This window comes from Carcharodon carcharias, chromosome 4, assembly GCF_017639515.1.
Source record: "Carcharodon carcharias isolate sCarCar2 chromosome 4, sCarCar2.pri, whole genome shotgun sequence".
NCBI lineage: Eukaryota > Metazoa > Chordata > Chondrichthyes > Lamniformes > Lamnidae > Carcharodon > Carcharodon carcharias.
The window spans coordinates 111,102,933-111,129,732 of record NC_054470.1 but is presented as its reverse complement, the minus strand read 5'-3'; the positions used below and the strand labels follow the sequence as shown (position 1 = coordinate 111,129,732).

The following is a 26,800-nucleotide window of genomic DNA, read 5'->3' as shown; positions in this document are numbered from 1 at the left end:
TTGGAGGGACTAACATCCTACTATGAAAAAAACCACCTTCGCACAAACCCATCAAAGATGCAAGTTTGTGCATTCCACCTCAGAAACCGTGAAGCCAAACGCCAGCTTAAAGTAACCTGGTGTGGAGCAACACTGACACATTGCAAGCACCCTATCTACTTAGGAGTCACCCTTGACAGATGCCTCACCTTCAAGAACCACATCAAAAAGACAAAGGCAAAAGTGAGCGCACGAAACAACATCCTGAATAAGCTAACACAAAATGGGGAGCAAGCTCGAAAACATTGCGAACCAGTGCACTTGCTCTTTGCTATTCCACTGCCGAATACACTTGCCCTGCATGGGAAAGATCTACTCATGCTAAGATGATGGATGCCGCAAGCTGCCGACTTATCACAGGTTGCTTAAAACGAACAAACACCAACAGCCTATATATCCTGGCGGGTATCGCTTCCCCTGATATAAGTAGAACAGTAGCCAGCAAGAAGGAGCAACTCTGTCAAACATCAGATGAGAGACACCCTCTACATAGTCATACACCTACACCCAGCTGTCTAAAGTCAAGGAAGAGCTTCATGAACAGTGTTTTTACATTACAATCAACCCCATCTGAAGCATGCATTGCCTTCTGAAAAGACCGGCTCACCAGTCTCGAACAACCCCCAGCGATGGAAATTCTACCGGATGAAAGCCTTCCCCCAGGAGCTAATTGCAACTGGCCAACCTGGTAGTGCCTTAACAGACTTAGGACTGGTGTAGGTCGTTCAAAGGTGTCACTAAGCAAATGGGGATACACAACCAGCCCGACAACTTGTGAATGTGGAACTGAGCCACAGACTATGCAACATCTCCTACAATGCAAATCGCTAGAGGAACCCTGCATTGTTGCAGAGCTTGCTGAATTCAACAAGGCGCAAAAATGTGTCCAGTTCTGGCTGGGCCATGTATAGACTGTCCGTGGACACGATTAAAAAAAGCACTAAGGTTGTAACAATAAGGTAAATGCATTAGACTTATGACAATGTAAGACTTGAAGTAAAGTAACTCTATACTTCAGGGATAAAGATTTTGGGGGGTGGGGGAGGAGGTGTATTAGAAGGGTCTGGTAATGTGGGACTGAATATAGTACCACCCATAGATTGATGTAAGAAGGTACAGGACCCAGAGCCACGACAACTCTCTATTTTTGCTTCACTTGTCCACTCCTTGCCTATTGATGGCTGTGATGTCCTCTTAGCCAACAATAGGACAGAAATATGGAATTTGATAACTCCCAAGCCTAGATGTGAAGGATACACAGAGCCAAGGATGTTTAAGTAGAGCATTTTATTTCTCACTACAGAGCTAACTACATGGTTAATCAGTGATACACAAGGTATTGCATAGATAGGTTCAGTGGAATAACGATCTGAATGCTGCTCCACTGCAGTAATTGCAGCTGGCTGCTCAAAAAAGTCAGAGATTTCATATGATTCAGCTGTCAAGTGGAATGGTTAACCAACCTCGAGGACCTCATCCTCCAGCAGATCACTCAGTGCTACAAGAGCCTCTTCCTTATTACCTTCTTCAGGAAAGGGTCAACCCAAGCCCAAATGGTCTTCATGCAGATGGCCACCGTCTGCCTCACTGCCTTCTGTATCAGCCACCTCTGGCCTAGCTGTAAAAAGAATGGAGATCCATAACCTCAATATCCACCTGGAGTCTAGTGGAGGCCCTCTCTTGGAGTGTAAACCACTGCTGATTGAATAAACCTCTCAGCTGCTGTCGGCTGAAAGTCCACTGGCTCTACAGATATGAAAGGCATCTAGTTGTCCAAATGAAGGTCATCACCCAGTTTTTCCAGATTTCCCAGTAGTATGGCAACATCTCCTCTCAATAAAGATGTGCACTGATTTTCTCCATGTTGTTCACAAAGATAATTGCCCCTTGTAATGAAGAGGGACAATTATCCTGCCTTTTTTTTTGGGAAGGTCTGTGCCATCTGGACCTTGCAATTTAATATCTGATGGATGGAGCAGTATTGGCTGAAGCCAGTTCAGATGATCAACTAGTATACTAACACCAGCTCCAGCATCTGTCAAAGCCTTTAATTTGCATTGTAACTGACCAATAATCCTGATTAAGACCACTTACTTCCTCTAGAAAATCTGTAATTTGGTTTCTGCATTGATTTCAAACCTCTTGGCTAGAGAGAATTTCATAAACATTCTGGTCTTCTTCCTCAATAAAATTTGTTGGACTCAACGAAGCGCTTGAAATGTCCAGTCTTCCCACGCTGGAAGCACTCTGCGCCTCCCTGCTGGGCAATCTTGATATGTGTTCTTTGCACAATGTAAATATCTCAAAATGGCTGCTGTGGGTTTCCTGCCCTTTCGCTCATCTTGGTGGGCTTTTAAGTGGGTGGGGCCACTAATAGGAGTCATCTAGAACCTTGGTGTCACGACAAATTATAGCCCAATTTATTTGAGTTAGGCTGACTCATGTATTGAACAACTTTATCTTAAGATGAGATCATCCTTGGTCTGTAAAAAATCTAACTGCTTTTCATCATGGACCCTAACGGTGATGTAGTCGTGAAATGGTTCATCTTTCAATAACCCAAATCTGCAAGAGCTAGCTACGGGATATAGGTTGGTAATAAATAATTCAACCAATCCCCTCGGTCTTTGGGATTTTTGATTAGTTGCTCGATCACAAGGATTCAGTTACAGGTCAAGGCTGTGAGGATGGTATTGAAGTCTGCAGAGGTCTCCTCCTCCACCACCCTGTCTCAAGAGGGTATTATTGGCTACCAGTTCTACAGCAGAAAGGTTCTTCTCTTTAGTACGGAGGCTCAATGCTGCTTAATATTAGAGAAGCGTTTCTTCCATAACTCCTACATTTGGCCTGTGGGCCATCAAGACTTTTGCATGATCAAAGTAGGGGTGTCCGCTCGCCAGGTATGGACATTGTTACTATTTTCCTGTTTGCCTCCTTCTTTGGCAAGTTTGTAGATTCTTCCTTCTGGCAGTTTTTGCACTCCCTTTCCATGGTCCCCTTGGCCACTTAGTGGAGTTAACCCTTCTCCAGATTGGTATCACCACTGTTGCTACCATGTTTCATAGACTGTGGCTTGGTTGCTGGCTATTGGTATGCATGGCCTATCTTCTCTAGATTCTAGTCTTTCTCTGCTACGTGCTTCAAATTGATTTATTAACTCTATGATAGAAAAGTTTCCTGAGTACAGGGTGTTCCATCCTCTGAACATCTAGCACATGTCTGCTGAGCTCAGCAATACAGCATGGTCCACAGCACATGATCATAGCTATTCCATTAGCCCATTACACTACAGGCTAAATCAACATTTATTATCTACCCCCAATTGCCTTTGAGAAGGTGGTGGTGGTGATGAGAAACTGACTTGAACTGCTGCAGTGTGTGTGGAATGAATACATCCACTGTGCTGTTAGGGAGGGAGTTCTAGGATTTTGAGCCAGCAATAGTGAAGGAATGGTGATATAATTCCAAATCAAGATAGGAATGCCACCAACTGTAACACACTATGCATTTGCTGCCCTTGTCTTTCTGGGTGGTAGAGGGCAGGGGTTTGGAAGGTGCCGTCAAAGAAGCCTTGGTGAGTTGTTGCAGTGCATCTTGTAGATGGTACATATTGCTGCCATTGTGTGTTGGTGGCAGAGGGAGTGAATATTTAAGGTGGTGGAGGGGAGTAATTAAATAGTCTACAGAATTCCCAGCCTCTGACCTGCTCTTGGAGCCATATTATATGGCTGATCCATTTCAGTTTCTGGTCAATGGCAACCCCCAGGATGTTGATAGGGGGGGGATTCAGGGATTGTAATGCCATTGAATGGCAAGGGGCAATGGTTAGATTCTCTTATTGGAGATGGCCATTACCTGGTAGTTCATGGCATGAATTTACTTGGTCACTTATCAAGCTGATCCTGAACCTTGTCTCCACTCTTACTGCACATGGACACAGACTGCTCCAGTACCTGAACACTGTACCATTAGTGAATATCCCCACTTCTAGATCATGCTGGAGGGAAGATCATTGATGAAGCAGCAGAAGATGGTTAGGCCTAGGCCACTAGCCTGACAAACTCCTGCAGCAATGGCCTAGGACAGAAATGAAGTGTTCCTGGTTATATTATTGGTAAGAGTTAATTGTATGTGAATATATACCGTAAGGTGCCATGTTCACTGTTGCACTGCAGTTATGTGTTACGTAGCAATGTGCATTCTACCAGCTCATGGGGCAATTGAAGAAAAACATGAAGATCCAGTATCAACTTTTAAATATGATTATTTCAAACTCGTGGAAAGATGTAACATGGTGACAGGTGAACAAAAACATTTAAAATGAATTCAATTAGAATTAACCCAATTAGAGCCAGAGAGAAAAAAAGGCTGAGTGAATCATGTTAAAAATAACCACTGCAGCAATCATAGCTCCAGCTCAGTGAATTAGGAGGCTGATTTCATCACGAAGCTTTAACAGAAGGGTGGAGTACAGTAACATTTAGTAGCTTTCTAAATTGTACTAGTGAAGAAGTGTTAGTTACATCCTTCTGATATCAGGAAAGATTTGCTTAATTGTTGGGAGCAGAGTGAAGATGACAGCAGAAACCCAGGCAAAATAAATAATTTCAAAAATTTAGTACAACTCCAGCAAAAAGTCAAATCATTGGATCAATTGCTATGAATTTCAAGGCCTGACACAGGAACCAGGTGGGCCTGTTGACAATTTCATAACAGGACTGAAAAATGCAGCCAGAAAATAAATTTAAGGACACAGGTGAAAGGCTGCTAGAACAGCTTATTTGCAATTCTGCAAACCCTGAAGTACCAATAGAATTGATCGGAAATCACACCCAATATAACAGTCTGTAGACACTGCCAGAGTACATGAAGCCTTGAGTAGAGAGGTGAAGACCCTATCCAAATGGCTAGCTTTCAGCTTAGGTCAGTAGAAAGGCAGCAGGGTTGATGCAGTGAAAAGGCAACAAAAAGTACACCAGACAAAGAAACATGTGCCAGATATATCAAAAAGCACACAAAGTAGGCCCTGCATATGGATCAAACTGCAGAGCTTCTTGAAAATTAATCACAAGAAAAAGATGTCAAACCAAAGAAGAAAATAGTAAGAGCCAGAGACAGTAACAGGGAAACCAAAACAGTCTATTCCCTAGAAGATGCGCTTGAGTATACAACAGACATAGGAACCATACAACTGCATGAAATGGATGGATGTGACACTTCCCAGAGGAATGAAATTCACAATTTCGAGAGGGTTAGAAAAGTCCTCAACCATAAATCTGAACCTGACCAAGATCTTCCCTGAAAATCAGAAAGACGCTCTGAAACTCAGTTCCCTCTATTTGCAGTTAGTGACAATTGCTGAGCTTTGACAGATAGGAACAGCCAAAATCAAAAAAGGGAAAAGGAGAAAGAGATGTTAACTGTATGTTCTACATCACTGAAAGATGGCCCAGCTACCCTGTGGTTGAGCAGTTCTGAAGAGCAGCAGCTGATCAGAAACCATGAGATGAAGATGGCTGCATTGAGGGCTAAGGTAGCAGTCATTGAAAAGCACCCACCAATCAGAAGCAAGGATGATCTAGTCTAATTGAACTCAGTTTGGAAAAGACAGTTTGAAGACTGCATCACCTCACTGTTGAGCATTTCCTGGAAAATTCTATTTGCATTCCCAAAAGGATTTCCTGCTTCGCTGTAAATTGTGAGTGGAGAAAATCTCATTGTGTTTGTCATTAGCAAGTGGCAATACAGAAATCTGCTGCTTTCCCCTCATCCCTGTAGACAAAAGGCATGTGATCAAAGCTTTGAGGATGTGCCTATATAAAATTTAGTACAATTATTCCACAGTTCACAAAAACCCACCATCTTTTACACCACATTTGATTTGACAAATATTGAATCACTTAATTTGCATTTTACTCCTATTCAGTTTCAGAAAGATGAGAAATTTAAGATGGGACATTAAAGGATCACTGTAATTCTTTGATATTTTTCTCCAGCTGGTCCACATTTGCTCCAACAACTTCAGTTACCTGAAAAGAAATTGATAAAGCTAGTTAATGTTTTATGTAAATGTTTTACAACAGAAACAGGCCATTCAGACCAACAGGTCTATGCCAGTATTTATGCTCCTCCAGCCTCTTCACACTCACTCACTATTAGCATATCCTTCTATTTGAAGAGAATATCTAGCTTCCCCTTAAATGAATTTGGACCATTCACCTCAACCACTCCCATGTGGATAGTGAGACATTTACAACATTCTCTGGGTAAAGGAATCCAGGGGAACTTAGTGATTATTTTAGGCCCTTGTTTTGCTCTTCCACACAATAACAAACTAATGTTGGACATTCAACTCAAAAGAGAGAGATAAGTGAATGTTTTGGTTTCACAATCTTTCATCAGAACTGGAAGAAACTAGATACAAGATGTTTTGAGCAGGTAGGGAAAGGGAGAGAAAGAGCTAGAGAAAAAAAAGATCTTCAATAGGATGGGTGGTAGGAGCAATTAAATGACAAGGGGACAATGGTGCAATTAAAACTAACAAAAAGGAAATGATAAGAAAAAAATGGATGTAACTAGGTGACAATTTGAAAGAGGAATCACATGTCTTGGGAAAATTGTTAAGTCATAATAGTCTATGCTGCCAAGAGTCATCTACATCAAGGGAAGCCATTTGGCCCATTTGAGTCCATGCCAGCTCCCCTAGGAGCTATCCAGGTCATTCCCACTCCCTTGCGTGATTCTGTAGCCCTGCTACTTTACATCCCTTTTAAGTGCCCACCCAATTTCCAATGATAGCCTCTGCTTTCACCACCCTTGAGTGGTCAGTTCCTGGTCATTCCCACTCACTAAAAAACTCATTCCTCCTGCATCTTGACCCAAAACCTTAACTATGCCATCTTACAGTTAAAGGAAGAGTTTGTCTTTTGTCTACATTATCTAACCATGTCAAACTTGAACACCTCCATCAAACCTCCCCTGCTCAGGGGAGAACCCGAGCCTTGCAACGAAATCGCCTCAACCCCTCCATCTCTGGACCATTCTGGTAAATCTCCTCTGCACCCAGTCAACTTCCATGCTTTTGTAGTTGATACCTCTATTTATGAATTCCAAGATCCCTTATGCTTTGCTAACCACTATGTATACCTCCTTATTGAGGGAGGTCAGCTGAATAATACAAAGAAGAACCAGGTTCAAGAGGGGAAGAAAGAAAGTAAATAAGACGCAAAAGGAGTATGAAACAGACTGGCAGCTGTCAAAGGGGAATCCCAAAACCCTATGGTATATAAATAGTACAAGTGTGGAAAAAGGAGAGAGAGTCAATTAGGGACCAAAAAAAGGGGATTCCTCTTTGAAGCTAGCCCATTGTCTAGTGGCTGTTTTTCCTGCCAAACTGATTCCAACCCATTTGGTCCAAATCCATTCTTACCCTTTGCAGGAAGCTTTCCCCCAGTTCATTATTCTCACTAGATTGGTCTTTGTCCTTTTCCACAGCCAATGTAAACCACATGATACTATGATCACTGTCCCCCAAATGTTTGCTACTGAAGATGACATCAGAAGGCTACAAAGTGACATAGGTTGAGTGAGTGGACAAAGATCTGGCAACTGTGAAATGGTTCATCTTGGCAGGAAGAATAAAAAAGATTTAAATGGTGAGATTGCAGAGCTCAGATTGAGGGATCTGGGTGTCTCAGTGCATGAATCACAAAAGGTTAGAATGCAGGTACAGTAAGAATTAGGAAAGCTCATAGAAACATTTGTGTGGAAATTGATTACAGAAATAGGGAGGTTATGCTTCAGTTTCAGGGCATTGGTGAGACCACGTTTGGAGTATTATGTACAGTACTGGTCTCCTTATTAAAAGGCAGGATGTAAATGCATAAGTAGTTTAGAGAAGGTTTACTAGGCCAATACCAGGAATGGGCAGGTTGCCTTGTGGAAAGGCTGTATAGGTTAGGCTTGTATCCACTGGAATTTGGAAGAGTAAGAGGCAACTTGATCAATTCTTACAATAGATGTGGAAAGGATGTTTCCTCTTGTGGGAGAATCTAGAGCTAGGGGTCATTCATTAAAAGAGATGAGAAACTCTCCCTGTGGGTTACAAGTCTTTGGAACTTTCTTCCTCAAAAAGCAGTGGAAACAAGTCTTTGACTTAAGGCCAAGCTAGATTCTTGATTAACATGGGGATTAAAGAGTATAGGGTAGGTAGGAATGTGGGTTGAGGTTACTTTCAGATCAGCCATGATCTTACTGAATGGTGGAGCAGGCTCAAGGTGCTGAATGGCCTATTCCTGCTCCTAATTAGTATGTTTGTATATCATTTGATCCACTTGGCCCATCTCATTCACAAGTACAAGGTCTATAGCTCTTTGATTGGAAACCTACTGTAGAAAGTTTTCCTGAACACTCCAGGGACTCTTGTCCCTGCCCTTTTACATTACTATTCCAGTCTATATTCATATCATTAACAGTGACAGTGAAACCATCAATTGTCATAAAAACCAAATGGTTCACTAATGCCCTTTAGGGATGAAATCTGCCATCTTTACTTGGTTTACCCTACTTGTGACACTATACCTAGGGCAGTTAGGATGGGCAAGTGTTGTCAGTCAATGGCACCCATATCCCATGAAAGACTGGAAATTAAATGCCAAGGTCTCTGTTCCTGCATGCTTTAGATTCGTGCTATTAAGTCTATATTGCCTTTACCTATCCCTTCTACAAAAAATGCATCATCCTCACACTTCTCCACTAAATTCCATGTGATATTTGCCTGCCCATTCTACTACCCAATGTCCTGTTGTACACAACACAGTCATTCCAAGATTGATCTCATTGGTGAAATTTCACTCTGTAATCCAAGATCTACATCATTTATGTAGCAAATAAAAGGTGACCCCAGCACCAACCCTTGAACACCAAATACCATCCCCTGGTCTAAATAAAAGCCATCTACCACAACTCACTGCTTTGTCCTTAAAGGAATTTCCCAGTATTCTGGCCTTAGTCTCCTACCCATCATAGACATCCAATTGCTCTATTACACCCTTCCCCCTCACCAGGACCCCTGGGGATTCTCTGCTTGTCTCTTGAACAGTGGTGTTCTTAACAAAAAACCTCCACTTTGAGCTTAATTTATTCAATCATAATATACCATCAAGTTTCTAAAGCAGGATTAAAATCATAGATTTGATATTTAAATTCAAGCTCCCAACATGGAGTAACACTGGAAGAGATCATGGATTAAAAGATCCAGTTTTGTGTACCCTTAGAGTATGGTGTTCCCTGAGCACACAGCAATCCTGGGTAGAATCCTGAATTTATCAAAAGGGGACAAATCAGCTAAGACTTAGAGGAAGTGTGATTAATGTACAAGCCTAAAATACCATCACTGTACCTTCTTTCCATTCTTATAAAAATGGAATGTTGGCATGGCACTGATTTGACATTCTGTAGCCACGTCCTAAAGGGGATAAACAAAAATACACAGTTATAGAAGATTACAGCACAGAAAATAAGTCAATCAAAAAATCAAATCTGTCCTAGGGCTGTTTCTCCATATGAACAAACTATGCTAATCTCAATGTCCCTCTATTTGCTTCCCATATTATTTTAAGTGGTCTTCATTAGATGAGTATAGATCTGATAGAGGTCCTTCCCCTTCCAGATGGATCTAAAAAACCCACGTCCCAGTGCCTTGGCCAACTATGGCAGCCAAATGGTAAAAGGCTGAGTTGTTCAAATCAGAGGGAAAATTGAAACAACTGTCATAACCCATTTTTGCAATTTGTATATTTTGAGATGCAGTGAGTTCAGTAGTAATAGACCAGAGTCAAGTTGGAAAAAGGTTGAGGTTTTTACAAAAACATTAATACAAGATTGTAAGCACATATGTAATATTTCATCTGCTCTTGAGCTAGGTACTTAAATGCAAATTGCCCCCTTTACACTTCATCTATTTCCCTATGTTTTATCTAATTAACAATTCAAACCTACCACTCATCTATTCAAAGTCTCTAGACCAACTGGCTTTAATCCAATTGAGACAGACAACTAAACTCTATTTTAAAATAATTTCCAACATGACATTAGTCATTCAACAATACCTGATTATCTGATCATTCATCTCATTGTTGTTTATGGAATTTTGCTGTTCAGAAATTGGCAAGCACATTACCCAGTGTATACTTGAAGCTATGAAGTGCTGTTGGATGTCCTGGCCTCATGCAAGGCTTTTCTTCCAACGTTAATGTCTGCAAAAGTGCTTCTTTTCTCCTCTCCCAGGTTACACTGATCAATGTCTCCCCAATCACCTCTACTGGGATAACAGACAGGGGTAATGTCACTGGATTAATAATCCAGACACCCAGGCTAAGAACCTGGGGACAAGGGTTTGAATCCAATCCATTGGTGTCATTTGAGTTCAATTAAATAAAATCAAATCTGAAATTGAAAGCTAGTCTTCATTAAGGCAACCCTGGATCGAATGCCAATTGTTGTAAAAACCCATCTGGTTCACTAATGTCCCTTATGGAAGGAAATCCGCCATCCTCACATGGTCTGGCCTATATGTGACCCCAGACCCATACAATGTGGTTGACTCTTAACTGCCCTCTGAAGTGGCCTAGCAAGCCTCAGTTCAAGGGCAATTAGATTTCTGGCAAAGTCCACATCTAAAAAAAAGTGTTAGAGAAATTTGAACAGCGATTAACTAAGGAATTATACCATGAGACAAAACCTCTTATTTAAAAATTTAAATCAACCACCAGTAAGACTCAATCTATAAACAGTTCCACTTTTTACTGCTGCTACCCCTGCCAAAGCTCCCCAAAAATCTTAAATTCTCCTTGGTATTCCAGCTTTTGCTTGACGCACAAGATTTATGGGCATCCTCTGCACTTTCGGCTAAGCGAGCCCCTAAATTTCTTTCAAGGCCTCAAAACTGAAGACTCCTCAGTTCAAGCATTGGGTCTCACTGCATACTTGCTTAAGCTTTCTAATGGATTCTATACACCGTCCCATAGCTTTTGCTGATCAAGCAGACTGCTTCAGCTAAATGCAGACTACCTTCTGCAAGCAAAATACAAAAACTAGACAAAGGAATTGCCCTAACCATCCCATAGTGCATCTCATGAATAATTTATAACTCCAATGGATAAATATTGGTTTCCCTACAGACTTGCTGGCATCAAAAAACCTCAATTGCTTGGAGAAGTGTCTTTGTGCACTGTGGCTTGCCATTGTCATGTGAGCTGTTACAATCCCAGCTGACAGGATCCATCAAGCTGGAATCAGGGTAAGTTTGTTCAGTAGCTACTGTTTCCAAACAGAATCAGCTGATGAACTTTTAAAAGAAAACATTTAAATGTGAAAAGGTGAACTATTTAAAAATGGTCCTTCACACACAGCTATACCTTTTATAGAGACAGATTTGAGGATAACAAGTTAAAAAACTATACTTTTAATGTCCATGGTAATTACACAGTTCATGTACCAATGGTACCCTGTGGTCAGATACACCATACTGAAACCAAGTGACAGATAGATACTTAGTCTACTGCATTCGTCGCTCCCAATGTGGTCTCCTCTACATTGGAGAGACCAAACGTAAACTGGGCGACCGCTTTGCAGAACACCTGCGGTCTGTCCGCAAGAATAACCCAAACCTCCCTGTCGCTTGCCATTTTAACACTCCACCCTGCTCTCTTGCCCACATGTCTGTCCTTGGCTTGCTGCGTTGTTCCAGTGAAGCCCAATGCAAACTGGAGGAACAACACCATCTTCCGAATAGGCACTTTACAGCCTTCCGGACTGAATATTGAATTCAACAACTTTAGGTCTTGAGTTCCCTCCTCCATCCCCACCCCCTCCCTTTTGTTTTTTCCAATAAATTATATAGATTTTTCTTTTCCCACCTATTTCCATTATTTTTAAATATTTTTAAATCTTTTATGCTCCCCCCACCCCCACTAGAGCTATACCTTGAGTGCCCTACCATCCATTCTTAATTAGCACATTCGTTTAGATAATATCACCAACTTTAACACCTATGTGTTCTTTTGTTCTGCTGTCTGTGACATCTTTTGATGATCTGCTTCTATTACTGCTTGTTTGTCCCTACAACCAGGCCAACACCTCCACTTCTCTCTCTTCCCCCCCCACCACCCAAACACACCTTAAACCAGCTTATATTTCACCCCTTTCATGGACTCACTCAAGTTCTGTCAAAGGGTCATGAGGACTCGAAACATCAACTCTTTTCTTCTCCGCCGATGCTGCCAGACCTGCTGAGTTTTTCCAGTTAATTCTGTTTTTGTTTTGGATTTCCAGCATCCGCAGTTTTTTTAGTTTTTTTGTTTTTATCTGTGTTTAATTGACTGCCACTGCTCTTCAAGAAATGCCTACCTCCTTGAAGAAGTTCTGTTCGTCTCTGTGACAAGATTTCAGTATCTCTCTTTTGCCTTGCTCACCTTCATTGCTTTCCATTTCTCTCCTGGTGTTTGACAAGGTGTTTACTAAAACCTGCTTTCACAGCCATATCTCCTTTCTCAGTGACTGTCTCCGTCTCCGACTTACCCCACGTGGATTTCAACTGAAATTCCACCCCTCATGTTTCGAACCCACCCAGGATTACAGGTATCTCTGGGACATAAAACATTTCTTGGACTGCTGTTCCCGTCACATTCTGAAATCCACACTCAGTGCCATGCACCGCCATATATGAACACACTCGACCTCTCCCTCCAGCAGCACCGCCGTACCCTTTCTCAAAGCTGCGCGTGCCCCCAATTTCATTTTATTCTTTGGCTCATCTGACGCCTCAACAAGAAACTTTTTCTCTTTCTCTCAAGTGCTAAGGAACGCAAGCTCCAACAACTCATCGACACCAACACCCATCTAGGACCCTCCACCCCTGCCTGTCCCTCCGTCCCCACCCCATCTTCCAATCCCAGCCGTGTATTCACTATACCCTCTGACCTTCCCCTCTCCAATGCTGAACGTTCAGTGCTCAGCAAAGGACTTAGTTTCATACCCTTATGCCCTCACCTCAATGAATTTAGAGCTCGGCAGGATGAACTCTTCTTCCTCCGTCTTCGTCTCCAGGCTCACTTCTTTGGGCAGGAGTCCTCTCCCAGTTCAACAGATCCTTTCACCCACCTCCAATATTCTCCCTCCACCTGGACCGCTCCCTCAGGATTCTTACCTTCTCTTGATCTTTTCATTGAGAACTGTCGGCACGACATTAGTCATCTCAATTTCTCTGCTCCTCTCACCCATTCTAATCTCTCTCTCGCTGAACTTACTGCACTCCATTCTCTCAGGTCCAACCCTGACATTGTCATCAAACCCACTGACAAGGGTGGTGCTGTTGTTGTCTGGCGCACTGACCTCTACCTCGCAGAGGCTAAGCGTCAGCTCGCAGACGCTTCCTCCTACCTCTCCCTGGACCATGACCCCACCACTGAACATCAAGCCATTGTTTCCAGGACTGTCACTGACCTCATCTCCTCTGGGGATCTTCCTCCCACAGCTTCCAACCCGATAATCGCCCAACCTCAGACGGCCCTCTAACTCCTACTCAAAATCCACAAACAGAACTGCCCCGGTAGACCGATCATCTCAGCTTGCTCCTGCCCCACAGAACTCATTTCTCGTTATCTTGACTCCCTCTCTCCCCCCTTGTCCAGACCCTTCCCACCTACATCCGTGATTCCTCTGACACCTTACATCACATCAACAATTTCCAGTTCACTGGCCCCAACCGCTTCCTCTTCACCATGGACGTCCAATCCCTCTACACCTCCATCCCCCACCAGGATGGTCTGAGGACCCTTAGCTTCTTCCTCGAACACAGAGGCCCAAACAATTCCCATCCACCACTGCTCTCCTCCGTCTGGCTGAACTTGTTCTCACACTGAACAATTTCTCCTTCAACTCCTCTCACTTCCTCCAAATAAAAGGTGTGGCTATGGGTACCCGCATGGGCCCCAGCTATGCCTGTCTCTTTATGGGGTATGTGGAACATTCCTTGTTCCAGTCCTACTCCTGCCCCCTTCCACAACTCTTTCTCCGGTACATCGATGATTACTTCGGTGCTGCTTAGTGTTCTCGTCAGGACTTGGAAAAATTTATTAATTTTGCTTCCAATCTCCACCCCTCCATCATTTTCACATGGTCCATCTCTGACACTTCCCTTCCCTGACCTCTCTGTCTCAATCTCTGGTGATAGACAGTCCACCAATATCCATTACAAACCTACCGACTCCCACAGCTACCTCGACTACAGCTCCTCACACCCCGCTTCATGTAAGGACTCCATCCCATTCTCAGTTCCTTCGCCTCCGTCGCATCTGTTCCGATGATGCTACCTTCAAAAACAGTTCCTCTGACATGTCCTCCTTCTTCCTTAACCGAGGTTTTCCACCCACGGTGGTTGACAGGGCCCTCAACCGTGTCCGGCCCATCTCCTGCGCATCCGCCCTCACGCCTTCTCCTCCCTCCCAGAAACATGATAGGGTCCCCCTTGTCCTCACTTATCAACCCACCAGCCTCTGCATTCAAAGGATCATCCTCCGCCATTTCCGTCAACTCCAGCATGATGCCACCACCATACACATCTTCCCTTCAGCCCACCCCCCCCCCCCCAAATCGGCATTCCGTAGGGATCGTTCCCTCCGGGACACCCTGGTCCACTCCTCCCCTCCATCACCCCTTACTCCTCAACCCCCTCCTATGGCACCACCCCATGCCCACGCAAAAGATGTAACACCTGCCCCTTCACTTCCTCTCTCCTCACCGTCCAAAGGCCCAAACACTCCTTTCAAGTGAAGCAGCATTTCACTTGCAGTTCCCCCAACTTAGTCTACTGCGTTCGTTGCTCCCAATGTGGTCTCTACATTGGAGAGACCAAACGTAAACTGGGCGACCGCTTTGCAGAACACCTGCGGTCTGTCCACAAGAATAACCCAAACCTCCCTGTTGCTTGCCATTTTAACACTCCACCCTGCTCTCTTGCCCACGTCTGTCCTTGGCTTGCTGCATTGTTCCAGTGAAGCCCAACGCAAACTGGAGGAACAACACCTCATCTTCCGACTAGGCACTTTACAGCCTTCTGGACTGAATATTGAATTCAACAACTTTAGGTCTTGAGCTCCCTCCTCCATCCCCACCCCCTTGCTGTTTCCCCCTTCCTTTTGTTTTCTCCAATAAATTATATAGATCTTTCTTTTCCCACCTATTTCCATTATTTTTAAATATTTTTAAATTTTATGCTCCCCCCACCCCCACTAGAGCTATACCTTGAGTGCCCTACCATCCATTCTTAATTAGCACATTTAGATAATATCACCAACTTTAACACCTATGTGTTCTTTTGTTATGTTGTTTGTGACATCTTTTGATGATCTGCTTCTGTTACTGCTTGTTTGTCCCTACAACCACACCAACCCCCTCCACTTCTCTCTCTCTCCCCCCACCCAAACCACCCTCCCCCCCCACCCACACCTTACCCAGCTTATATTTCACCCCTTTCTTTGACTCACTCAAGTTCTGTCGAAGGGTCATGAGGACTCGAAACGTCAACTCTTTTCTTCTCCGCCGATGCTGCCAGACCTGCCGAGTTTTTCCAGTTAATTCTGTTTTTGTGTTGACAGATACCACAACCAGATGCAATGGATCTCAACAGCCCCAGATACTTTTCACACTGAGCTAACCAGTCTCAATGAATTCTGTCCTTCACACAAGGGTTTCCAATCTCCATTAACCCACCTCGGAATTTTCTTCCAAACTGACTCTCAGATGCCTTCTGCAAGGGTTCACCTCCCAGGTTTTGAACTCTTCTTTCGATGTTTCCTTTCCCAAGCCACCATATGCATTCAAGTTTCCTATGCATTGACAGTCAACATGTGCTTCACATGCCCATAGCAAAGAGTTAAGCCTTCAGCTGTCTCTTCGGATCTTCTTGCCTCTTGTAAGTTCCTCATTTTTTAAAAGCTGCTTTCTACAGCTTCTCTAAATCTGAAACTTGGAGTCTCTCTGCCCCTCAACTGCACAGGACCTTTTTCCAGTTCCAGATCCCTGTCCTTCCTACAGGAAGATCTGCTTTGAACTTTCCCCTCACTCCCCCGGATTTTCAGGGTTTTCCTTAGCCAGTCCCAAGCTCTGTTCCCTTTGCTACAGTTTCTCTTGGCAACAGCTTCAAAATCAACTGAACTTCAACAGTTTCCAAAACTAACAGTTGTTTCTACTCTGGGCGGAACCTGCCTCTCTGGCCCTATTGCTAGGCAAAAGCAAGTTTACTGTTTGTTTACCTTCTCCTTAGGAGTCAAAACACTTAAGGGTACTTGCATTTCTACAGTGAAAGTAAAACCATTTGACTTTTTTCTATAGCTCTAAAAATGGATCAAAGGGTATGGGGAGAAAGTGCGAACAGGCTGAGTTGATGATCAGCCATGATCATAATGAATGGCAGAGCAGGCTCAAAGGGCAGAATGGCCTATTCCTAGTTTCCATGTAAACACAAATCAAAAGTTTAAAGCTAAAACTCATTAACACCCACAAAATACCAATATAACACTTCAGTTATTTCGTAATAGTCATCCTTGTGTATAAGGCTTATAGCTCTGATGTCATCCTTGGTATAAGGGCTTATTGAGCAGGAGCCATTTAATCCACCACTGAACACCTACATTGACAAACTGCTTCTAGCCTATCTGGGGAACTTCAGGAATTAAATTTAAATCCCTGACTGAAATAACTACAGATGTTATGGCACTACCAAAGCTATGATTCCTCCCACTTCAAGTCTGACATTGAATTAGCAAAGGTTACCTTTCAAATTAGTTAGATTTCTAAAGCTTTATTTCTTTGTCTAAAAAAAACAGCACGTGAAAAACCAAATATTCAGGGTGCATTGCAAGTAACCCTCAATTACCCCTTGTATTTGGGCAAGGTTTCACTCCATAGTCTTGCAGTGAATTTTCTCAAGAGGTGCACAATTCAACCATCAGCTACAATTATTAAATTGAGGCCAGATTTTCCAATGAGTCCTTCAATCACATGGAGATTAACAGTTGTGCAAGATTCAACTACCTCCAACATACCAAAACTACAACTCCAAGAGCAGGGAAAAAGCTTCCTCTGTTGCTGGACTTGCAAAGACATATTGAACCAAAAGAGCACTTTTTTTTTTAAAGTTATGATGGGTGACTTGCGTAACACTTTCAGGGTGAGTGTGAATAAAGTCATTTTGTGAAAACCCACAATCTGCTGCTGGTACCACACTTAGTAGATTAAGAAATTAAAGTCCTTAATTTCTAGCTCTTCTCCCAACCCTCCACCCAGGAAGCACACTGCAGCATACAGTTGGAGCTTCTGACTATGAACCTGAGCTGATATACTGCTTAGAAATATTTAAATTGTCCAAAAAGAGGCACAACAAACTCAGTTTTGGAGACTGACAGCCTAGTGGCATGACTAATCAGTAAGACACCCAATTACTCATGATACAAAAATAAGTTGCCTGATATTGAACTCCCTCAAGGAGTTTAATGTTTTTAAGCAGTATGTGGACCCCAAGCAGCTATGCCATAAAATTGTGTTGTCTGATGACTGCAGCTTTTCCATCAGTAGTTGGAAGTAATGGAAGTTCAGTTTCACAAACTGAAGGATTTGAGGCGGCTTGTCAACCATATGGACAGGCAAGGAGAGAAACCAAATCCTCCTATCCCCTTCTGTCCACAATCTCTGCTTTTTTGAAAAGTAGATGTGTTTCTTAACCTAAGTGTGGTACCAGCAGCAGATTGTGGGTTTTCACAAAATGACTTTATTCACACTCACCCTGAAAGTGTTACGCAAGTCACCCATCATAACTTTAAAAAAGTGTTCTTTTGGTTCAACATGTCTTCGCAAGTCCAGCAACAGAGGAAGCTTTTTCCCTGCTCTTGGAGTTGTAGTTTTGGTATGTTGCAGGTAGTTGGATATTAGGCTTACTACAGATTAGTAGTGAGGTACTCCAATTCCTTGAAAAATGCTCTGGGACCACAAGCTCCAGCTTTTTCCTCATCATCCAACAGTAACTTATCCCCTATATGCAGAATTGGTATTCCAGTGTCACCCTGTTTTGATTTGATACACTTCAAAAATTTCCTAGGGTCTCTCCCCCCGCCCCCACTGGGCTGATTTAATTTTTATTTGTGCTTAGCTTGTCAAATCTCCATTGACTAGCTTGGTACTGTCTAAAAAAAACTTAATCCAGGCTTCCACTTTCTTCAAAGGAAATCCTTTCCATCAGGAATATTTAGCGTGCGTATATATAGTTTCTCCATATGGAGAGGAGATAGTACTCCTAAGAGTAGATTTGAGCAACACAGTTCACAAGATAATCATGCACATTTGGCAAACATCTTCTAGTTCCTGTCCTGAGGTGGGACTCAGTTGTTGAGTAACTTGTCAACGTAGCGGTGCCAATATTCAGACTGCAGAATGGGTCACTTATCCCAGAATGGAGTCTGGCAGATCCCAAAGCCAGATGCATAATGAGAAGCTGATGCAATATATTTGCAGTTACATTGGTGCACCTCCTAGTAAAAGTCACCTTGCAGAGATACTAGTGGGATTATATAAATCTTCATTTTCAGAAGCACCAGCTCATGGTATTTTTGGGGCCAGGTCCCAAAAGAATATCCAACAAAACAGCAAGTGAGCAAGGATTAATAAACCCAGGATTGGATTTGCCAGTCTGCAATTTTTGGTTTGGTCAAAATGTTGACCACACCAGCTCAAAAGATTGTGCAATTTGCATTTGCTGTGAACCAAGTTGTGATGACCTTAATTAGGTCCAAAGTATCACATGAAGCAGATCTCATCCTTAAAATTATCCACCCCCAAAATTTCATTGCCCTGGCTTCCCAAAAGTGGAAGTTTTCTGACAAGTGTACCCTTTCAAAAGCCCTTCAGAATTAATGAGCTTTATCAAGTTACCCCTCAGCCTTCTCTTTTCCCAAAAGAGGACTTAGTCCAGTCAGCTTTTTCCCCCAGATTTGTGCTGCTCCAAATGGGAAAACAAATTTGGTTCCAATGTAACAGTCTCAAGATGAGCCCCAACACTTGAAGTGCCTCCATTAAACTGGATCAGCACTTTTTGGGTGGCGTATCTAGACAAAAGTTCAGTTTATGTAGCAAATCCAACTTACCTCAGCCTCCTCCACATTTACTTTATAGAAGATCACATTAGTATGCTGCTTGGAAAGTGCCTGGAGGAAGGAGAGCAGAAGACATTAAAATTATCCAGGTAATAGTTTCTAAAAATCCTCAATATTTTCAAATTAAGTTAATTTGAAAATACATTTGTAAAATTCCTGTGCCCTACTTTTTGTGTTTTAAAAGCATTTAAATTTTATGGTGCAATCTATGAAGCTGCTCTTGATTTGCTTATTCATGAGTCTTGATTACATTTTAAAGCCAAAGTTACACTTACATGACAATAGAGAAAAAAAAAGCAGCAAAAAAAACCCATGTCAAATAGACTGAATTCAGTTAAGTCAGTCCAAGGAATCCACACTGAAAGTTTCAATTACTTCATTGAAAGCAACAGTCAATGCCCAATATTCACTGGCCTACTCTGTATTCCCACCCAGAAGGATAAGGGCAGATGGCACATGGGAACACCACCACCTGCCAAATTCCTCTCCAAGTTACAACACATCCTTTTTTGGAATTATATCACTGTTCCAAAAATCCTGGAACTCCCTCCCCAACAACCTATACTGCATGGACTCGTGGTTCAAGGTGCCAGCTTAGCACCATCTTCAAGAGCAATAAATGCTGGCCTAGCCAGCAATGAACCAATAAAATATCTGTGAAAGATAGACTATCCCCAAGAGCTGTGTAGAGAGGGTTTCCCTAGAGTATAGAAAAACCCAGAGGGTTGGGGAACATATAAACAAGGTTTGTCCTAAGCAACAGTTTGATCCTGTTGATATTTCTTAGACCAACTGCTGTTGGGCTACAAAGCTATTAACAAGACGGGTTTAAAATGATGCCATCTCAGGATGAGTTTAAGGTAACAAGTCCATCCTTAGTATCCATTCCATGGTAACCTGAAAGTAGTGGTGCTTTATGTACCTGGGATTGTTCACCTTGGAGCAGAAAGTGTGACTGGTTGTTCAAAGGCAGCAATCGCTCAAGACAATTGTAGGGGGGTTGGGAGTAAGTTTGACAAAGGGCAACTTCCTGCAATTAAAAGTGGTCCTAGACACTATTTAAAATATCACATTCCTACAATCTTACTGTTGAGTTAAGATCAGGAGTTTGTCAAACAAACTTTGTGCAGGAGGAAGTTATTGATGTTAAGATATTTGGCACAGTAACAGGCCATTCAGTCCAACTTGACCATGCCAGGATTCATACTCCTCCCCTTGAACTGTCAGCATAACCCTGTTATTCCTTCTCCCTCAAACCTACTTAGCTTCCCCTTAAATGCATCAACATATGTGGTTCTATGGAAGTGAGTTGCTGTGATGTGTCATGTGCAATGTGGACTATTAGTCCTTTTAAGTTCAAATAGAGCAGCTGATGAAATTAAGGCTTTTGCCAAGCAAAGACAGACTTTGTTGCCACTGGTCACCAGGCATGTCTGTAATTACAGGTTGCAGAATTTCTATAAGTTTCAATGGGGGTTACAATGAGGACATACCAAGGCAAACCTCTTATGGATTTTCACACCTGCTGTCAAGAATTTTTCAAAGATGGGTTAAACTTGTAAATGGCTATCACCATTATATATTGCTATGCAACTACATTCCATGCCATCAGACAGACAATCTACAAAGAATGGCCAAGATGAAGGTGTTGATATGTTCTCCTAGCTCACAGGGAAAGAATGGGCCATTCAATAGTGATGGACAGGACAAGGAAAGCTTATCACCTAGACTGTAACAATAGCCAAAAGCAAAATACTGCAGATGCTGGAAATCTGAAACAAAAAAAGTTATATGGACTTGAAATGTTAACTGTCTCTCTCCAGAGATGCAGTCAGACTTGCTGTTTTTGTTTTTATAAAAATAGCCAAGGTCTCACCAGCCATTAGCTAATTAGTTACCTTCTGTAGAAGATACTGAAATTATGGGGAGAAATCATGTGACCAGAATCACCATTAGCAGTCAAGAGAAGAAACAGCTAAAAGCTATGTATCTCTTTCAACTGAAGAAACTCTGCCTACTTAATCATACAGGAGCCAGATAGACAAGTTCTGAAGGACAATTCCAAAACCCACTCAGGTTAAAAAAAGCATAAGGACCACAAAAATGAAAAACAGCCTCAGCCACAAAGTAGTAGAGGTCTCAGCTCTTATAATTGAATCCTAATTTCACTAAAAGTTAACTGCTTTTTATAACATCTCATGCTTGTGTTGCAAAGGTCAGGTCATGTGATAAACCCATGGTTTTAGCTCAAAACTCACATTGTTTAAACTCAAGTCTGTTGGATGAATTCTTTGCAATCAGAATGTGTCCTTTCACCTGATAACAGAGTTCTTTTGACATTTATGAACAATTGAGAGGAGTGTGAAAGACAGGGCAAGTCCTGACATCAGTGCTCACTGTCATAAACTGGTCCACATTCACGAGTCTGTGAACAGGTACACAGAGGTTTCTTCCGAATTCCCCATTAGATTTCTCAGTGGCTCATTTTTGATGGCCTCTGCTCTTCCCACAATCAAGTGGAAATATTTTCTTCATGTCCACTATCAAATCTTCCCATAGTTTTGAAAAATTCTATTAGAACCACCCTTCAGCCTGTTCATCCACTTTTGATAGAGATACCCCACATTATTGTTAGCATTACTGTTTGGTTTTGCACCCCTCTAATGCCAGTTTAGAAAAAAATGACCCAAAATTGTACACAGGACTCGAAATGTTGCCTAACCAATATTTGATACAAGCTTATCAATTCTTTATTTATTCCATTGTGTCCCCCTAGAAGTAAACTAATGCTTAGCTTTTTTTAAAAATGTGGCCTTGTTAACTGGTGTCTCTACTCTGCAATGTGTATTCCCAGATCCATTTATTCCTCTGGCCCATTTAGATTATGTTAATACTTCTTTTGGAAATTCATTAGCCAACTCTGCAAGAGTGTTAGTATTTTTAATTTGTTCCATGTAACACTTAAGGAAAGTGACGAAGGCCATTAGTGCAACATCTATTATTACTGGAACTCATTAAGTGAAAGGATACTTAATCAAGCCATGCTGACTCTGTAGAAAAGGGAAGCATTTGACAAATTTACTTGGATATGATAAACAGACTGGATAGTGAAACCATGAAGAGTGTGGTGCATTTTGGATTCCTCAAGGCAGAAAAGGTTACTACACAAAATTTTGGCAGGCAGGGGGTGCTGCTGCTAAATTAGCATTGGTACAGGGCACCAGCAAGATATCACTTGTACAGTTTTGGCCTCCCAAGGGGGAGATGATAATACTGGAGGCAGTTCAAAATCAACTCCTGGGTGAAGGGGTTTGTTTTCTGAAAAGTTGACCAGGGTGGGCCTGTATACATGTGCACTTTAAAAAATAGTTTTACTGAAACATGATTAGTGAGCTTGACAGTAGTTGATGTTTACCCTCAAAGCAGGAGACATCTAGAAGCAGTGGGGGTATAGTTTCAAAATAAAGGGGTCTCCTATTTAAGACAGATGAGGACAAATTAATCATCAAGCTTCAGAATTCTCTACTCTGGGTCATTGAATATATTCAAGGCTGAGAGTTAAGACAGATTTTTGATAAAGCACAAGAGTCAAGGGTTATGGGACGCAGACAGGAAAGTGGAGTTAAGGCCACAATGGATCAGTTCAAGGGCTGAATGGTCTACTCTTGCTCCTGTTTATGTCCTCATGTTCCTTTGTAATAACTGTCCTCCTGACCACAATTTGGGGTTTTATCTATCTTGTGAACAATAATCCCAGCACCTTGAGGTACAGCACTTCATTTAAACCACAGAAAATCTAGCCTTTTACCCTCCTACTGTCTTGAAGCCAGCTTGTTATCCATTCTATGACTTGCCCACCAACACCATATGCTCTGACTTTATTAAAATATCATGGAGCAGTTTATCAAAAGGCCTTTTGGGAAGGTAGATAAATTACATCTACCTCTTAAAAAAATTCTGCTGGTCAAGTAAGACTCTCCCCTCCTGAAATCCACACTTGACTATTCAGAGTTATTGATTTTCACTCTACTTACCCCTTGAGATAGGTTTTTCACCTACCACAGATGTTTAGGCTGATTGGTCTATATCTCACCTTCCACCAGTATAATGTTACTTCATTTACTATTCACTGGTTCTCTGGCACTACACCTTCTCTCCTTCCTATGCACAAGTAAATCTGTCTTAACTAGGGGGCTTAGTTAATATTTGTTCTTTGCTCTAAAATATGGCTTGCATTTCATTATCCATGTTCGCATATCCTTTCCCTTAGTAAATACTGTTTTTCTGATGTTGCCTGTGACACTATTCTGTTAGTCATTAAGTGGCCCTATTCCCATGGGAAAAACCACATTAAACACAAGACAGTTGCATGTGTTCAAAATATCTAGTACAAGATTGTTTTATATGCAAACTTTAGTTTTGTCCATCCTAGACTCAGTACATTACAAGACTGTGGAAAAATGGTCAGGTTTATGGATTTGAAGCTGAGCTTTTAAAATTCAGGAACTGATGGGCAGATTGGGTCACATGGGCCACTAAGATCACTTGCCAAGTACTCACCTCAAATTTTGGTGCAATTTGCTTACAAGGCCCACACCAGTCTGCAAAGAAGTCAATCAGAACTAATTTGTCTCCAGCCTCTTTCAGTTTGGCCTGAAAATCAGCCTGAAAATTTAGAAAGCATTTTACTCAAATTAAAATGGTCATAAATTTGCTTAAAACATGCAGCTTCTCATCCTTAGTAGGGAAGTGGGGGTCAGGAGTTGGCATGGGAGCAAAATTTGGGGGGCGGGGGGGGGGCGGTTGCAGGGGTGTGGGAGGATGGAGAAGCTGTAAACAGGAAAGCTTGTTGGGTTTAGCAGCCAGTCCTGTTCCTCCCAAGCCTACAGAGGATACTTCTAATAGTCCCTACCCTCCCTTCACCCACAGGGGATCACCAGCCCTTGGAAAGCCAGCCTCCATGGGTTCAAAAATAAAACTAGGGACAGTTTTCTTAAAAAAAAAATCCCAGATAGATCTGCCTCAAGACCAGGCCCAGTTCCATTTCCAGTAACACCACAAGTGAGCGGAATAGATTCCTTTCTTTTAAAACCCCTTCTCACCCAATCCACCCTTACAAACAACTCTTCAGTATTGCAGCATGAAGATTTACATACATCACGTCAGGAGATGTGAGCATTCTACACAAAAATTAACACTTTTCAGTGACTTGCGTTTCTGAAGTCGGAAGTTGTAGAGAAGTTAGCATTTAAAAACTTCCACTCCAATTCGCCAGCACTCAAGATTATTTGAAAAAGTTGAGTCAGACCCAAAAATACCATTAATAACTCAAGAAACTGTGGGCCTTCACAAGGCCTACTGTTCTCACCATCTCTGCAATCCTAGATGTTGCTACTATTTAGATAAGAAATTATGTTCTTACTCCGAATAATCCACTTCAAATAATTCACACTGCAAGGCTTTTTAGGACGAAACAAATAAACTCGCTCCAAATTTAAAACAATGCTTACCTCCTTACTACAGTCAGTGCTTCTTTAATCACTAACTCTCTCTCTCTCTCCTAACAAGAGCTTGTTCAATCAGAAATTGCTTCCTGCTATTATTACGTGCTTACTAAAACCAACTGCTCAATACGCAGCTAAATTACTTTGTTTCCCCTCTCCAAAAATAAAAAAATTTCAGGGAAGTTTCTGAAATTATAGTTAAGATGGCAGATCGGGGGAATTTTTCCCCAGCCGAAAAATTCCCCGTCCTTTCCCAGAGATTTAAACGTAGCCTCGGGACTCAGTCAAGTGAGGAGGAAGAAGGGGACGTTCTGAATAGCCTTCGCTTCTGATCAATTTTAGGGAAATGTTACAGTAAACGCTTCCGACATTATCTCGCTGCTTCCTTCCTTATCACATACCACCACCCCACTCCAGGGTTCATGCTTGTGAAGTTGGTCCATTTTTGTGAAAATATTAAAACCACCCTCCAGCATTTAAGTTAATAAAACTAAGATGCAGCTTTCTTAGCCGAGTTTAAGCTAATTTTGGGGCCTTTGCAGAACTATCCAATTTCTGGGGTTTAGGCCCAACTTTTTTGGGGGGGTGGGGACAGGGAGAGGGCATTAAAAAAAATTTGAAATAACATTTTAAAGAACAGCCGAAAGTTGCGATATATACTTTAAAAGTTTCTCGTTCACGCGTAAAATCCTCGATGTTTCGAAAGAGATGTTGCGTTAACTCAAACTGTAGTCACAAGGACAGACTTCCCGACCGGTGGAACACACCCGTCCGCGTTCAGTTCAATTTCAGTGGTATTTCCTCATTATGGAAGAATTAAACATACACAAACACACACACACTCACTATTCTTATTACTTCAACAATCTAGTTAAATAGCTAGAACTTAAAATAGCCACATAAGAGTTACAGCGTTTGGGGATCGTACACTCAACACTCGCTGTATCAGCATGACAAAGCAGATTCTCAATTCAGGAAATGAAGAACATCTACATTAAAATGTCACGATGAAATCTCACACACAAAAGAATAAATTGAGAAGGAATATTGGCTTCAAGCTTACCAAGTTTTCGATATGGCAGACCATTTTGCCCGATGCTTTAACGCCTCCAACTGTTACTTACTGATCTACAAACTACCCTCAGCAGTTTGAGGAATTCTGCAATTTATACTGAGAGGAGGGACGCAAACAGGTTTGGGTCACGTGAGCAATAGGAATGTGTGCCTTATGGTGTGATAATGGTTACTTTGAGAAAGTTGGTGGAGCTCAATTAATCTTTCTCCCCAGGTGAGCAGGAGTATGAATTGGTAAGATTTAACCAAAAACCAGCTTTAATTCATAATGTTTTGGTAATTCCTGTCCTTAATCCTTATTCCTGGCCTATCTGGTTGGCATTCTTTCACAGATTTATGTAATGGGATTTGATCTTTAACACCAAGCCTCCTTCCACAGAAACTTCCAGACCTGTGACCCCTGCCAGAAGAACAAGGGCAGAGGCACATGAGAAGCCCAGTCCCTGCAAGTTCCCCTCTGTCACATCCCGACTTAATTGGAAAAAACATCACCATTCCTTCACTGTTGCTGGGTGAATAACATTGATCACCCTCCTAAGAGCACAATGGGTCTACCTATGCCACACGGACTACAGCAATTCAAGAAAGCGGGTCACTGACACCTTCTCAGGGGTAATTAGGGATGGGCAATAAATCCTGGCCTGACCAGCAATGCTCACCTCCCATGAATGAATTCTTAAAAGTGCAACATCAGCTTAGTCATGCAGCCTCAGCACAATATGAATGAAATTTTTGTAAGTGGGTCTCGTGTGTTGAAATACATTTGTGAAAATTAAAACAATGGTAGTTAATTATTAAACTGGGAATCTTAATAATACCAATGGCATAAGGCCTTAAAAGAACAAAGAAAAGTACAGCACAGGAACAGGCCCTTCGGCCCTCCAAGCCTGAGCCAATCATATTGCCTGTCAACTAAAACATTTTGCACTTCCAGGGTCTGTATCCCTCTATTCCCATCCTATTCATGTATTTGTCAAG

The 26,800-nt window shown here is 42.1% G+C and overlaps 1 protein-coding gene across 1 annotated transcript; it reads right to left on the bottom strand.

Moving 5' to 3' along the window:
- Positions 1-4,287: 4,287 nt before the first annotated feature.
- LOC121277192 (thioredoxin-like) lies at positions 4,288-25,968 on the bottom strand. Its single transcript, XM_041186338.1, has 5 exons — positions 25,812-25,968; positions 23,805-23,909; positions 19,236-19,295; positions 9,440-9,505; positions 4,288-6,068 (listed from the first exon to the last, which is right to left on the bottom strand). Exons 1-5 carry the CDS (start codon positions 25,833-25,835, stop codon positions 6,006-6,008), a joined length of 318 nt encoding a protein of 105 aa, XP_041042272.1. The 5' UTR covers positions 25,836-25,968; the 3' UTR covers positions 4,288-6,005.
- Between the last annotated feature and the right edge of the window lie 832 nt (positions 25,969-26,800).